Below are 13,477 nucleotides of genomic sequence, written 5' to 3' on the forward strand. Positions count from 1 at the left end.
CCTAGGCTAACTCTGCTGGACTTACGAACAAACAGGACTTACTACAAAAGTCCCGAGAAATCTCCAGGAACCCGAGGGCCCCAAGACGCTGCATGCCCCTTTGGCAGGCCTGGCTGAGAGGAGCATGTGGTAAACCTAAGTCCTCCAGCTGCCTCTCTTTGCTCTTGTCACCAGCTGTGAGCCCTGGGGGTGGCAGACAGGCTGACACCATCAGGGACACGCCCAGCTCCCTCTCAGCCTGGTCACCCACACGGCCAGGTCCCAAACCTGAGAAGTCAGTGCTGACACCCGCCCCGCCCCCCCCCCCTTTGCCAGCTTAGTAGCTCCACAGGTGACAGGACTGTTGGTAGAGCAGCCCTGCTCCAGGTGGCACCAGGACCACGTTCCTCTATGACACCTCAGCTTCCACCACCACCTCCTGACACGCACACTGCTCTCCAGGCCACCACGGTCTCAACAACAGACCAGCAGGAAACAAGCAAAACGCCTCTTCTGTCCACTTGGATACACACGGTCAAGCAGCAGGAAAGGTCTGATTCGGTAAAGGTCTTCAGCACTTCTCATGCAAAAGAAGCATCCATCCCCTCCAGCCAGGGGGGGAGTCAGACTGTGGGAGGAGACCCTTCGCAGAGGTGCAGAGACCATCTGTCCTTCAGGACTGGGATGGAGAACCATCCTGACCAAGGGGGGAGGATTTTGGGGGGGGGGGGTTCCACACGAGTCCTTGCCGGCTGGCAGCAGCCTCAGGCTCAGACTGGCCCTGGCTCCTCCTCCCTGACACTGGGAGGGAGACTGTATCTTGCAAACTTTCAGGGAACACCCTTCCTGTCCTGGCCAGCCCTTCCTGGGTGGCAGGGCAGGGCACCATGAGAGCCGTGAAGGCCCGAGGAGGGCATTTTGGGCAGCCCCACAGTGACGCTGGCCACAGGCCCTGCGGAGGGGACCCACAGAGGCATATCCAGCGAGGCAGTTTCCCTGGGTTCCAAGGCTTCTGCAGAAGGAGCAAAAGATGTCTCCTCCTTGGGACAGAGGCAGGAAGCCCGCCCCCAGGAGCCATCCACGGCATGGTTTTCTGCAAAGCAGCTGCAAGGTTCCCCGGTGTTTAGGCTGAAGATAAGGCTCACACAAGACACAGGGAGACGAAGTCTGAGAAAGCCCAGGTCCTCCAAAGAGGGGGCCCAGGCCCAGTCTCTGATCACCCCCATTCCGGTGGGACCACTTCCCCCGTGTTATATGGCTTACCCACAGCTTCCCAAGGCCTCTCCCACTGGTCACTGCACTGGTCCTCATGACCGCCCTGCGTGGAAGAGGACCCTGAGGCTCAGAGTGGTACTGACTTAGTAGGACTTGAACTAGGCCCCTCAGCAGAGCGCTAACTGGTCCCGGAGTCAGAGCTTCAACAGCCGGGGAGACTGACAGGCAAAGGTACCTAAGGCTCTATGGGGAAGAAAAGGCCCGGCAGCTTCTAGAGGGACACAGCTCAGGACTACTTAGGACTCCAGAAACAATTTCCTCCCCTCCTCTACAAAGTCTGGGGTTATCCAGGTACTGTCATTTCAAATCTAGGTTAGTCTCTGCAGGAGAAAAGCAAGAGGAGCTGGGGTTGCTGAGCAAGGAAAGAAGGGCCTCAAAACTGAAGCCAGTGACATGAGAGCCAAACATCTACGAAGGGGTGACTGATCCAGATGGGCCTGAGGGCAGAGGACTGGCTCCACCTGAAACAGAGTTCATGCCAAAGCGTTCTAACTCCAATCCTAACCCCAACCCACTGAAACGACGAGAAGGTCTCAAGCTAAACCCCCTAGTAATTTGGTTGCTCGTGGGCGACACCATGCCAGGTTCTACCCAACTTCTCTGCCAGACTTTACTGGTTCATAAGAACTAAGGCTGTCGAAGCCACTATGGAGAACAATATGGAGGTTCCTTAAAAAACTAAATATAGAGCTACCACATAACCCAGCCATCCCACACCTGGGCATATACCCAGAGAAAACCATAATTCTAAAGGATGCATGCACCCCAATGTTCACTGCAGCACTATTAGGACATGGAAACAACCTAAATGTCCATCGACAGAGGAATGGATAAAGAAGGTATGCTACCTATATACAGTGGAATGTTACTCAGCCATAAAAAAGAACGACATAATGCCATTTGCAGCAACATGGATGGACTAGAGATTGTCATAGTGAGTGAAATAAGTCAGAAAGAGAAAAACAAATACTGTATAATATTGCTTATAAGTGGAATCTAGAAAAAAGGTACAGGTGAACTTATTTGCAAAGCAGAAATAGAGACACAGAAGTAGAGAACAAACTATGGACACCAAGGGGGAAAGCGGGGGTGGGACAAACTGGGAGATTGGGATTGACATACATATACTACTATGTATAAAATAGGTAACTAATGAGAACCTATTGTATAGCACAGGGAACTCTACTCAATGCTCTGTGATGACCTAAGTGGGAAGGAAATCTAAAAAGGAGTGGATATATGTATACATGTGACTGATTCACTTTGCTGTACAGCAGAAACTAATACAACATTGTAAAGCAACTATACTCCAACTAAAAAAAAAAAAGAAAAGAAAAAGAAAAGAAAATCACAGTCCAGAAAAAAAAGAACTAAGGCTGTTGAGGCAGGGAGAAGGTTGGCTGTGCTCATCTTGGGTGCTTACTCGGCAGTGTCAGAAGGATCAGCTGAATCTCTCCCTGCTCTAAACGGAGTCCACGTGGCCAATCCAGGGTGTCCCCCACAAGGTTACTGATAAGATGAAGTCCAACAAAAAAGGGCAATCCGGGCTTCCCTCGTGGCGCAGTGGTTAAGAATCCGCCTGCCAATGCGGGGGACACGGGTTCGAGCCCTGGTCTGGGAAGATCCCACATGCCACGGAGAAACTAAGACCCTGCGCCACAGCTACTGAGCCTGTGCTCTAGCCCATGTACCGCATCTACTGAAGCCCCCGTGCTCTAGAGCCCGTGCTCCGCAACGAGAAGCCACCGCAATCAGAGGCCCACGCACTGCAACGAAGAGTAGCCCCCGCTCGCTGCAACCAGTGAAAGCCCGTGCGCAGCAACGAAGACCCAATGCAGCCAAAAATAATAAATAAATAAAAATAAAGTTAAAAAAAAAGGGCAATCCTTGCTCCTTCCCGGCTGTCCTCTCTGCATCAGAAGTACTTTGAGCATCTTCCCACCTCGAAACAAAATGCTCAGCTCTCTTAGCTAAGATGCACAGACTGAGAATTCTGGGAAATGACAACCTTTTTCTTTTTCTGCCAGGAAAGATCTTTGCAGGACAAGCCCACGTGGCATAGTTTTCCCTTATCAACGGGGTTTTGATATCAGAGCTCTAAATAAAACAGGGTGGGAAATTCAGAGGGAAAGACTAAACTAAAACATCATCACAACCCACAGAGCCAGAAAAGAAAATGCCCACAAGCGTAAATACTGCACAAATCCAAGAGGAAAATATCAAAATGGGTGTGATGAAAGAGGAAAAGTCAATTCTGTGGAAACTTGCCTATCGTGGGTAGCTTTACTTTTAGATAATGTTAGAGGTTCACTGGCGAAACCCTACAAAATATAAGGACTCCTTCTGGACTGCTGCAGTTGGGTGCCACTGTGTCCCCAGGGAACAGCTGAGAGTCACACAGATGATGGATGGAACCTCGGGAAGGTCAATTAGAGCCGGTCCTCGAAGGGTGAAGGGTGAAGGGTAAAGGAAGGGTGGGAGAGAGACTAATAAAACTCATCAACAAGGTCTTTTAATTCCAGGTTTGTAGATGGCCCCATGCACTATAGTAGAATTCACAGTAACAGATGTGAGAACTCCTTGCAAGATCTCCTGGGTCATCTGAGAAAGGGTGCAGAATGAGTGTAAACATGGCAAAAATCAGGTTGATAGCACGTAGTGACAAAAATGAAAGGTTTGGGAGTGAACACTTGGTTGTTCCTAAGATATAAACCCAACATTTTAAAAGATCTCTATTTTTCATGTTTCCACTCTTCTGCTTTAATGAACATTACACACATACACGTACACATGTATGTACACATATGTAAGTCACACAGAGAGCATGGTGTGTAAAGTTGACTCTGTTGATGACAGCTCTGGGATGCCAGCTGTCCTGTGTATGAAACAGTATTCAAGACGCCACTGAGGGACTTCCCTGGCGATCCAGTGGTTAAGACTCCGCACTACCAATTCAGGGGGCGTGGGTTCGATCCCTGGTCGGGGAACTAAGATCTCGCATGCTGCTCAGCGCAGCCAAAATGAAAAAAACAAAACAACAACAACAAAGAATTAAAAAAAAAAAAAAAAAAGACGCCACTGAGCCCAGCTGCAGGCACAAGAGGAGATGTTGGGACTCACTAGATTATCCACCAAGGGGGCATTAAAGTAGGAAGAACCCTGAACCGCTCAGCATGATGGAAGAGTTCTGGCCTCTCCTCGAGTGTAGGGATGCAGGATCTGCTGGACAGGATTTGCGAGCGCCTCCCAGGGAGACCAGGGCTGTCTGTGAGGGGACGGGGTCAGGGAGGGGCTCACACTGGCCTCCCCGAAGGCGGGTCCAACCCCACTCATCCCTGCCCGGGAGGTTCATCTTCGGAGAAACACTTTCTGGTGTATCATCAGTTTTCCCGGAGATGGAGAGCTCACCCCCATCCGATGACAGGAGGATGACTTGGTAACTGGAATTCCCAGAGACATGAGGTGGAGCCCACCCTGGGAAGAAAGGCCGGCTCCGAACGCCCACTCCTCTGACGCTCCCACATACTTGTCTTGACCACCCTCCAGGCTCCTTGTCACCATCCCCATCAGCCGCCAACGCCGACAGCGGGGACCTGCACCAGCCCGCCCGGCTGTACCACCTTCCGCGTCCCCCTTCTTCTCCAGCAGCCATCCCCCCACCCCCGAGCCTCGGCCGACCTCTCCCAGAGCTGCGACTCCGCACTTTGTGAACACACCCGCTGCTTCTCCAGCACCCTCAGATTCCCACAAAAGCAGAAGATTCTTCGTTCATCTGCAGTGGGCAGAGGCTTACAGGTGTGCCCGAGAGGGAAGTCTGGGATGCCCCGGCTTGAATTCCAAGGAGGTTAACGGAGGAAAGGGAGGTAAAAACGTTAGACCCCGACTGAAACTGCAGACCACGAACGTGGCGTGGCACGAGCTGTATTCGAGTCTACTCCCCTCCATGTTCCCCCAGGTCATCAACCCTCGTTTCTCCCTGCTCCTGGCCTTTCTTCCCTCTGCAGCTGCACCTGTAGCTTGATCTCTTCAACGGCCCTCTCATCAACATCAACCACCTCGCTGCCCCGCCCCTCTGCTGCCCCTGCTGGACCCCCCGGGCCTGAGTGCACAGGCCGTCTGCATTCCCCCGTATCCAACCAGCTGGGCGCTGCTGGGGGAAAACTGCACATTAACACAGTGTGCTAGGTGTGGGGTCTACAGTTCGTACATCTCGTCCACCCAGGCATCCCAAACTTCTCTCTCAGGCACACCACTAAAGCCTCTGCCCCTGACAGCACACGGCCTCTGCTTAACCAGAGAGGAGGAACCATCAGAATGAACCCCTCAACTCTCCGGACACCCAGCAGCATCACACTCAGCGACACTTGCAGCTCCCCCGCTCTGCGGCCAAGGATGGGTGGTCCTCATGCTGGGCTTGGATCTATTTCTCCCCTTCTCCACTCCCTTGACCCACGTCTCCCCAACCCCACTCCAGAACCTTCCAAATCCCCGGTTATACTCACTCTTCCCCCTCCCCATGAACATGTGCTCATGGTGCTCATGTGCTCAGCAGAGCCCTGTCCTGCGTGTCACAGCCCCCAGAGCGGCATGAACCGTGTGTGGGAAGGGAGGGCTGAGGCCTGGGGACGGTGCAGCGGGCCTCAGGGCATTTCTGGCCCTGGAACACACGTGTGCGCGCATGTGCACGCGCATATGTGTGTACCTGTGTGCAGCGGCTGGGTACACACACGCACATGTGCGCGCGTGTGCATGTGTGTGGTTAGGTGGCCGTGGGCAGCTTCATGGCTACTACCTTGTTCTTCCTGAGACCTGCTGTGATCAGGCAGGAACCAAAGCCAATTGATTTACCTCCTATGTGACTGTGACCACATTTCCCATAGCAAAAATTGAGACACGACGTCTGACGATAGGTCGGACATTTGAAGTTGGGACCACCCTTGAGAAGACCTGGGAAAGCTGGCTGCACACACAGCAGGGGGACAGAAATCACAGCCTAGCACCCTGGCCGGATTCTGAGACGGCAAATTCTGCTGGTGAGATGCCCGCATCTCAGCCACCCTCTCTTCCAGGGCCTCGCCCAAGGGCTCCCTAGGCGGACTGTAAGCACAGGAGCAGGAAACAGAAGTGGCCCCGAGGCACGCCATGCGCGCCACTGGCAGCAGACAGCCTGGAGCAGTCTCTCCGACCCTCTCCTGGACGGCTGCCAGAACAGCTGGCAAAGCGGAGGGCACGGTAGACTCAGTCGTCTCCCCAGCTGAGAGCCGCTCAGATGCCCCCACCGGCAGACAGGTCCATCAACTCTCCTACGGTCACACGCTGAAGTGGCCCCAGGCTTCCGCGGATCCCAGTGTATGTTGGAAGCGTGTCCCATCTTTCCCTCTTATTTTCCATGTGCAGGGGAAAGGATATGGTTCCCAGAAGCCTAGGTTTGAACCCTGACTATGTACAACCTGACTCACTGGCGGGCTTACAAGACAGTTTCACAGAGTCTAGGGTTTCTGTTTCTTCCTGATGGGACCTCAGACAATGAGCTCTCTGTGTCCCTGCACTGTTATTTCATCACTGACACTGATCTTCCATGTCAAACAAACGTCACTCCTCGTCTCTCTTCCTCCCTCTGTTCTGAGACCCAGGAACCATCATTTCCTGAGGTCAACATGCTATGCAATGTTATCTCAAGGGGAATTCTGATCCAGAGAAATCACAGGTCATTGTTTCCTTGTAAAGGGAGGCTGTGTAAGGGGAGCACAAACTAGGCTGGGGAGATGTGTGCCCTTATTTCCAAGGCTAGCTCTCTTTTCGGGAACAAAGCACTCCCTGCTATTAAAACTTATCCTAAGAAATGGGTGGACATCCAAGCTGGGGTTCTGTCTGCACCAAGGGAAAAATAATACACGCTTTTGTTGTTGAAACTCGTGTCTTGATTTGATTAGAAACTCCAGGGTCATTCGAGGTCAAAGCGTGCTCCACCTTCTCTGTCCTTCTCACCCAAGCGGAGGGGGTAGGATGGAAGGCAAAGTTCTCGGGGAGGAAAGCGTCTCAAGTGACAAGACTTTCGATGGACTTGGAGACACCAGGAAGCCCAGAAATAGGAACGAGATGCATGTTCCTCTTGGATTTGGGGAAGGGGTGCTCGATCCACACCCACAACACGGGTAAAAGGTACCCAACCCAAAGTAACTGCCGTGGGGATGAGCAAACTGGGGGAGGCCATGGGTCCGGGGCTCAATACGGACATCATTCTGCTAAAAACTTTTATAAAATAACCGAGGTTGTCAATCCAAACTGTGGACTGTGCATACCGCAGAAAGGTACCCATAACCTGGGGTACGTTTCCAAATGCATCAACAACCAAGAATTAGGAATGCTTTGATGGGGCAGCGGGGGAGGAATCTCAAGGCAGGCTCTTCCATAAGTAAACTGAGTACAGATGGGCATTTTGCTAAGACTGATGGAATGATCTTTGCCCTTTTCTCCATGTTGCCAAACTTCCTCTCATAACTTAAACAAAATAAAAAAAAAAAAAAGGAGCCATGGGCCTGGGCCTGCCTTGTCCTTCATGTATGTGGTACATCTACCACCACCGGCTCCCACGGGCCAGTATCCTTCTGTGAGGCGGTCTGTTCTCAGGACAGCCCCACAGAGCCTAGTTAGAGATGCTGTCATGTGGCCAGTGAGTGATACAGCTCTTAGGAACTTAAGGTCCAGTTTTATATCCTGCATCCAGAACAGGGCCACCCAGGTTTCTTATATTTCTCCTTATTTTCCATGGTAGAAAAAGAGGCTTTATCTTGATTGTTTTTCTAAACTTGAACTCTAGGTCTGTCTTTTAAAAAAGAATCCATTAAAACTGGCAGTCAGTATTTAATTTAAAAAGCTAACAGAGTTAATAACTTGTTACTTAACTTTTGATCATCCAGGCTGGGGTTGGCAGGTTTGCTAATAGTTACCTGTCCCTGGGCCAAATACTGGCACAGAATGAGGCAATGGCTGTTTTTCAATGACAAAAGACATTTAAACCCCTGTAGGTCCCAATGAGGTGATAAATGGTTCTTGGCTTCTTTAAATCTAAGGAACATAAAATAAACTCACCTTGAAAATTTGCTGGGACCTTCTCCATCTTCATCATCAAAGTCCATTCTGAAAAGTCAAGATCACGAGTGAGCATTCATTATAGGTAGGACATTTAACTGGACACATGAGCTGGTGGCACACAGGGGGTTTTATTTGGTCAGATTGCTCTCCAACAATCCCAACCCTTGGCAGTGCAAAAAACAGTATCTCTACACAGTCATTGTACAGGTTCGAGACAAGAAAGGGCAGAATGAAAGGTCTACAGTAGCAGTGCCATTAATTATATGATTGGGGACTTCTGCAAAAGTGCTGGAATATCAACTCGAACCCTTCTAGAACCCTATACAGGCTGCCAGTGGGTTGCTCAGGCTGTGCTGGAAAAGTCAACACTCCTTATCTCCCACCACCTTGGGGGATACCTGCTCCCCTCCACATCATTTATTCCACAAGGAGACTTCCTTCTTTAACTTATTTTGTGGTATATTAACAGACTGAGAAAGCTCAAGAGGGTTTCAAAAACAGGAAGTTTTAAGGGCAATGAAGGGATTATGAGGAAAAGAACACATACTACTGGTTGTGCCATGTGAGGACTTGGCTGGTCTGGATGAGTCAACATGGAAAGGGCATTTAAGGCCATTATCCTATAAACTCCAGGTCCAAGTAAATGGGTGTGTGGGAGAAACAGTCGTTTGGGGCCCAAGCTACTCAAAGTGGCTGTCTGCTTATTGAAACTCACCCAATAAATATTCAAGATTCCCACTTTACTGGGCCTCTCCAAATACACATAAAACAAAAAGTTTTGACAGATATTTCTTTAACTGATATCCCAAACTCTCCTTCTCAAAAAACAAAACAAAACAAAAAAACCAGTCCTCTCTAATGTCAATTAATTTTACTCCTGAAGATGTTAGAGCAGAGCAGGTACTTATTTAAGGAGCACCCAGAGTCTTCGGGAACAAAACAGAAATAGTACAGATGTCTTGGCTCTCCTGGACATTTGGGGGAAGTGGGATTCCTTGGGGGAAGAACGCCTCAGAGCCACTGCATCCCCCATCTTGTTCTCAGTGGGACTGAGGGACTAAGTGGGACACAGTTCCCGTGGACCCCAAGCAGAAGGGAGACCAGCCTGCCTGGCGGCCAAAAGCTTGCCACCAGAATGGCGGGTGTGCTCTAGGACCACAGCTACATATGCCGGGGCTGCTGGCCTCACAGGGAACGTGATCCCCCCCTCAGCTCTCAGGGTGGGGGCCCCAGTGGGTAATGGGTGATGGGGGGAAGGCACAGGGCACCCAGGCCACCAGGAAATGGCCAGTTGCATAGGAAGAGCCACCACTGGACAAGCACATGGGAGAGGCCCCTAATGAGATAAATCGTACCCTCTAGGCTTTGGGGTTACTTGGGGGACCTAGGGACTGTGATGACATAGGGCAAAGGAACATTGTCTTCTTTAAAATGGTATCACATGTTTATTTTTGTATTGTTTTACGTGCAGTGCGGCCAGAGTTCTAATCTGAGTTGACTTGATGGGATCCCCTGCCAATTTGGAATCCCTGATCTCCAGGCACCAGGGCTTGCACTGGCTGCTTGGAACACAAGAACAAAAGGAGTTACGTAACTGGGAGAGATGACAGCAATGTTAACAAAAATACTTCTGCACAAAGAGGAGGGAAGGCGGGGAAGAAAAGTGATAAGAAGGGGAAAGCAGAGTTAAAACACCACTGGGGGAGAGAGACACGCACCCCCTACAATGCAGACGGGGCAGCCGGGCACCAGACAGCAGCTGCAGGGTTGCCTATGTTGTGGGAAAACGGGGGCTGAACGCACGACTTTCTAAATGAGGTAGAGTCATCAATATACTGCTTAGCTACTAAGCCATCACCTCACCTTTCCTGAAAAATTACGTCTGGGAGATAGCACCAAAAATCCTGCTCCCAGAGCCTCTGGGCCTCTGCAGAGCTACAGAACCACACTGCCACCCAGTGTTCATCACGGGTAAGAGCGACTTTGCTGCAGACATGAAGGTTATTAGTTAACACCCCTGGGCTGTCAAAAACAGACTAGTGTTAAGAAAAAGAACTCGCATTTTCAAAATTCTAATGGATTTATGCAAGCATTTAGCAACACGTCAAGTGGGTGTGAGATGTACAGTTATCTTTAAAATGCCTTTCAGGTCAAGTTGATATGAGTGTGATAAGCTGGCTCCTGCAAGATACAATTTATTAGTCAGCCTTCCCTCCTCAGGCTGCACGATTTTTGGGGTATTTAGGGTGACCAACTGTCCTGGTTTTCCCAGAATGTGGGGATCTGTGGAGGTACTGGGCTTCAGTGCTAAAACTGGGAAAGCCCTGGGCCCACCAGGACGGTTGGTCACCCGAGTTTTCATTAAGGACAGCTGGGCTCTTTACCTGACCCTCATGCAGCACATGGATGGGGAAGCAAGCCATACGGTAAATGGTCCCAGTCTGGATCAGCTCAGCCCAGTCGAGCAGAGAGTGTAAGAGAGGGACGGCCAGGCTCTGGAGCCAGAGTTTTCTGAAGTCTGCTGAAAACTTAGGAAGTAGGATTTGGCTATGAAAACTCAGGGACCACAAAACTGTGCCTTCCCACCTGTGGAAGCGTGTGATCACACGTGTGCTGCAATCACATCTAGGAATTTTGAAATGCATAATGCGGGCGTGAACTCAGGAGAGAAATCAGGACACAAACGACCGTTCAGATCCTCAGGGTAACTCACTTGACCCCAAAGCGGTCTCACTGCTCATCAGCTACACAGAAAAAAATTCAACTTCTGAGGACAGAAGGATCTTTCGGAGGAGCACTTGCCAAGACGCTGCCTTTGGGTCTCCTGTCACCAATTCAAATGCTCCACTTTAAATACAACTACAATAGCTACGCTTATTTCTTCTGCTATAAAAACTCTGAGTAAATCATCCTTTGTTTTATGTCTTTTATGTGTCTCTATTATACTTAAGCATCTGGATAATAAAGGAGAGAAATTAAAATATGACTTTTAAGTCCTACTGTATTCACTTTAAAGAATTCGGTACAATAAGTGGATGATGTAAGAGTCCTCGAAAGGTGGGCTGAGAATGCATTTTACCTCACTTTCCTGTTGCTGAGCATGAATTCTAACCTCGATAAAAAGCCGTGAAAAGCATTTCTGAGCTTGCAGATAGTTAAGAGTGAGTGATGAGGATCTGCCTAACAGCGATTGCATAATAATAATAATGCATCATCAAATATGAGTCAGCAAATAATTCACTTATGCTCTTATGAGAAGATGAGAGGCCGTGCCAAGAAGGCTGGTTCTAGAGTGCAGCAAAGGAGCGACCCCAGGCCAGCGTGAAGCTGCTGCTGACAAAAAGAGAAGTGACACGGGTGCCAGCCAACACCCTTCCTTGAGGGCCTGGGCCAGCTGACTGGGGCTACAGCAACACTACTGCAGAAATTTGAACCAAGCAAAACATCTGCTTATGTAATATGTCTTTTACTCAACCACATTCCAGCAGCCGTGGGGTTAGATTGCAGGCAGACGCTGACCTACTGGCTGCACACAATTTGGAAATCATTTCCCTCCAATGACGATGTTTTAGAAGCCCAGCATTTGACTCCAAGGCAGCGGGAAGGGGCTGGTACACCCAGTCCCCTCTACCCTCACCCTCCCTCCCCAACAAGGGCTGACTCTGGGGGTGGGCACAGCCTAATGACAGTCACTTCTCCTGTCACTTGAAAAGCACCAAGTGTGCCCCTGTGGATGTCCCCCATGCCGTCCCACCCCCTCACTGGGATCAGGGAGTTCTCTACAAAAATGCAGTTCAGGTGACTTGCTTCTGGTCACTTCTGCCACACATGTGGAATCACTTTTCAAAGAATCTGAAACTTCTGAACCCTCACCTCTGTCCCAACTGCTAGCAGAGCACGCTGCTTGCTAAGATGCCTACTGGGGAAGCCGTCAGGGCAGTGGGAAGAGCATTCATCAGAGGATCCACAGCGATGGGCCGGGCATGTGGCCCGGGGGATCCAAACCCCACAAGGGGTCAGTTCTACTTGGCTCTGAAACACTAGGGCTGGGTGGTCATCCTGGGAATCTGGGACACGTCCCTCCACCGGAATCACCAGGTCAGAGCGGGGGGAAGACCTAGGCAGGGAATAGGGGACGGGAGGCAGGTCCTTACCTCTCCCAACCCCCCACTCCTTTGCTCTCTCCTTCTCCCCCTCCCCGTGTCTCCAGCTGTGCCCCACAGTCTCGGAGAGAAGGAGGAGGAAGAGCACCGCGGCAGTGACGGGGGAGCGTGCGTAAATGCGCCATGGTGCAGGGGTGGGCGCCGCAGCGGGACGACCTGCTTTCTGATGAATGTGACTTCCATCAGGCTTGAGCGCGCAGGCTGTGGTCAGGGGAGCGTTATCGCTGCTGTGGCCGTTCTACCACCGCGGTGGCCTCCGTCACAGAATTTCAGCAAAACACGTGAAAATACCAGATGTGAGAATTACTATGGAAACTGCCCTGTAAAAATGGAGGTTTCCTTGCTGAGACGCAGAGGATACATCCCTCAGTCACAGGGGCGTAGTAGGAGGGGGCGCGGTTTGCCTGCTCTTCCCTCTGATGGGGAAAAGGAGGCAGCCGCACGGGCTCCAAAAAAGAGGAGAATAAAGGATGAGCCCCCCGGAGGAGGTCGGCTCCTTGATCTGCCTTTCGGAGGCGCGGGCCCTCATCCTGCTGGTTGGGTAGCGTGCCAGCAGTTGCTGTTCGTCCCCTTGAATCTCTGGTTTCTTTGCTTGGTGTGGTGCTTCCCTGCTTCTAAGTGGAAGTGACCTCTGGGCTCTGTCTCAGTCCACCCCAGGTCCCCCTCCACCTCCAGTGTCACGCCATGTACGTGTGACCTGGTAGGGAAAGGGGCAGCCTGGAGGACCTCTGCAGAAAGGAGACTGAGTCCACTGTCCTGTCATCAGCTCAGGCAGCAAGCAGAAGTCAGAGTCTGGACGCCAGGAGGCCAAGGAGGGGAGTAGCCTCAGCTCGCCACAGCCCAGCCCTGAGCAAAGCGTAGGCCCAGCACACACCCTGCGGGAGGGGTGGCAGAGACTCCTGGCAGAGGCTCAGCGACCCCTCCCCTGCACGGAGAGGGCTCCTCGTCCCGCAAACACTGGGTCC

The 13,477-nt window shown here is 51.1% G+C and overlaps 1 protein-coding gene across 10 annotated transcripts in view; it reads right to left on the minus strand.

Moving 5' to 3' along the window:
* Positions 1 to 13,477, minus strand: part of ARNT2 (aryl hydrocarbon receptor nuclear translocator 2) — a 201,601-nt gene that overhangs the window by 132,520 nt on the left and 55,604 nt on the right. For all 10 annotated transcript variants that reach the window (XM_082388503.1, XM_082388504.1, XM_082388505.1 and 7 more), the window contains one exon: positions 8,347 to 8,394. In XM_082388503.1, coding sequence (XP_082244629.1) covers positions 8,347 to 8,394 — 48 coding nt within the window. The remainder of the gene's footprint in view (positions 1 to 8,346; positions 8,395 to 13,477) is intronic.

The sequence above is a fragment of the Balaenoptera borealis genome, assembly GCF_965194805.1.
Source record: "Balaenoptera borealis genome assembly, chromosome: 3".
Taxonomy (NCBI): Eukaryota; Metazoa; Chordata; class Mammalia; order Artiodactyla; family Balaenopteridae; genus Balaenoptera; species Balaenoptera borealis.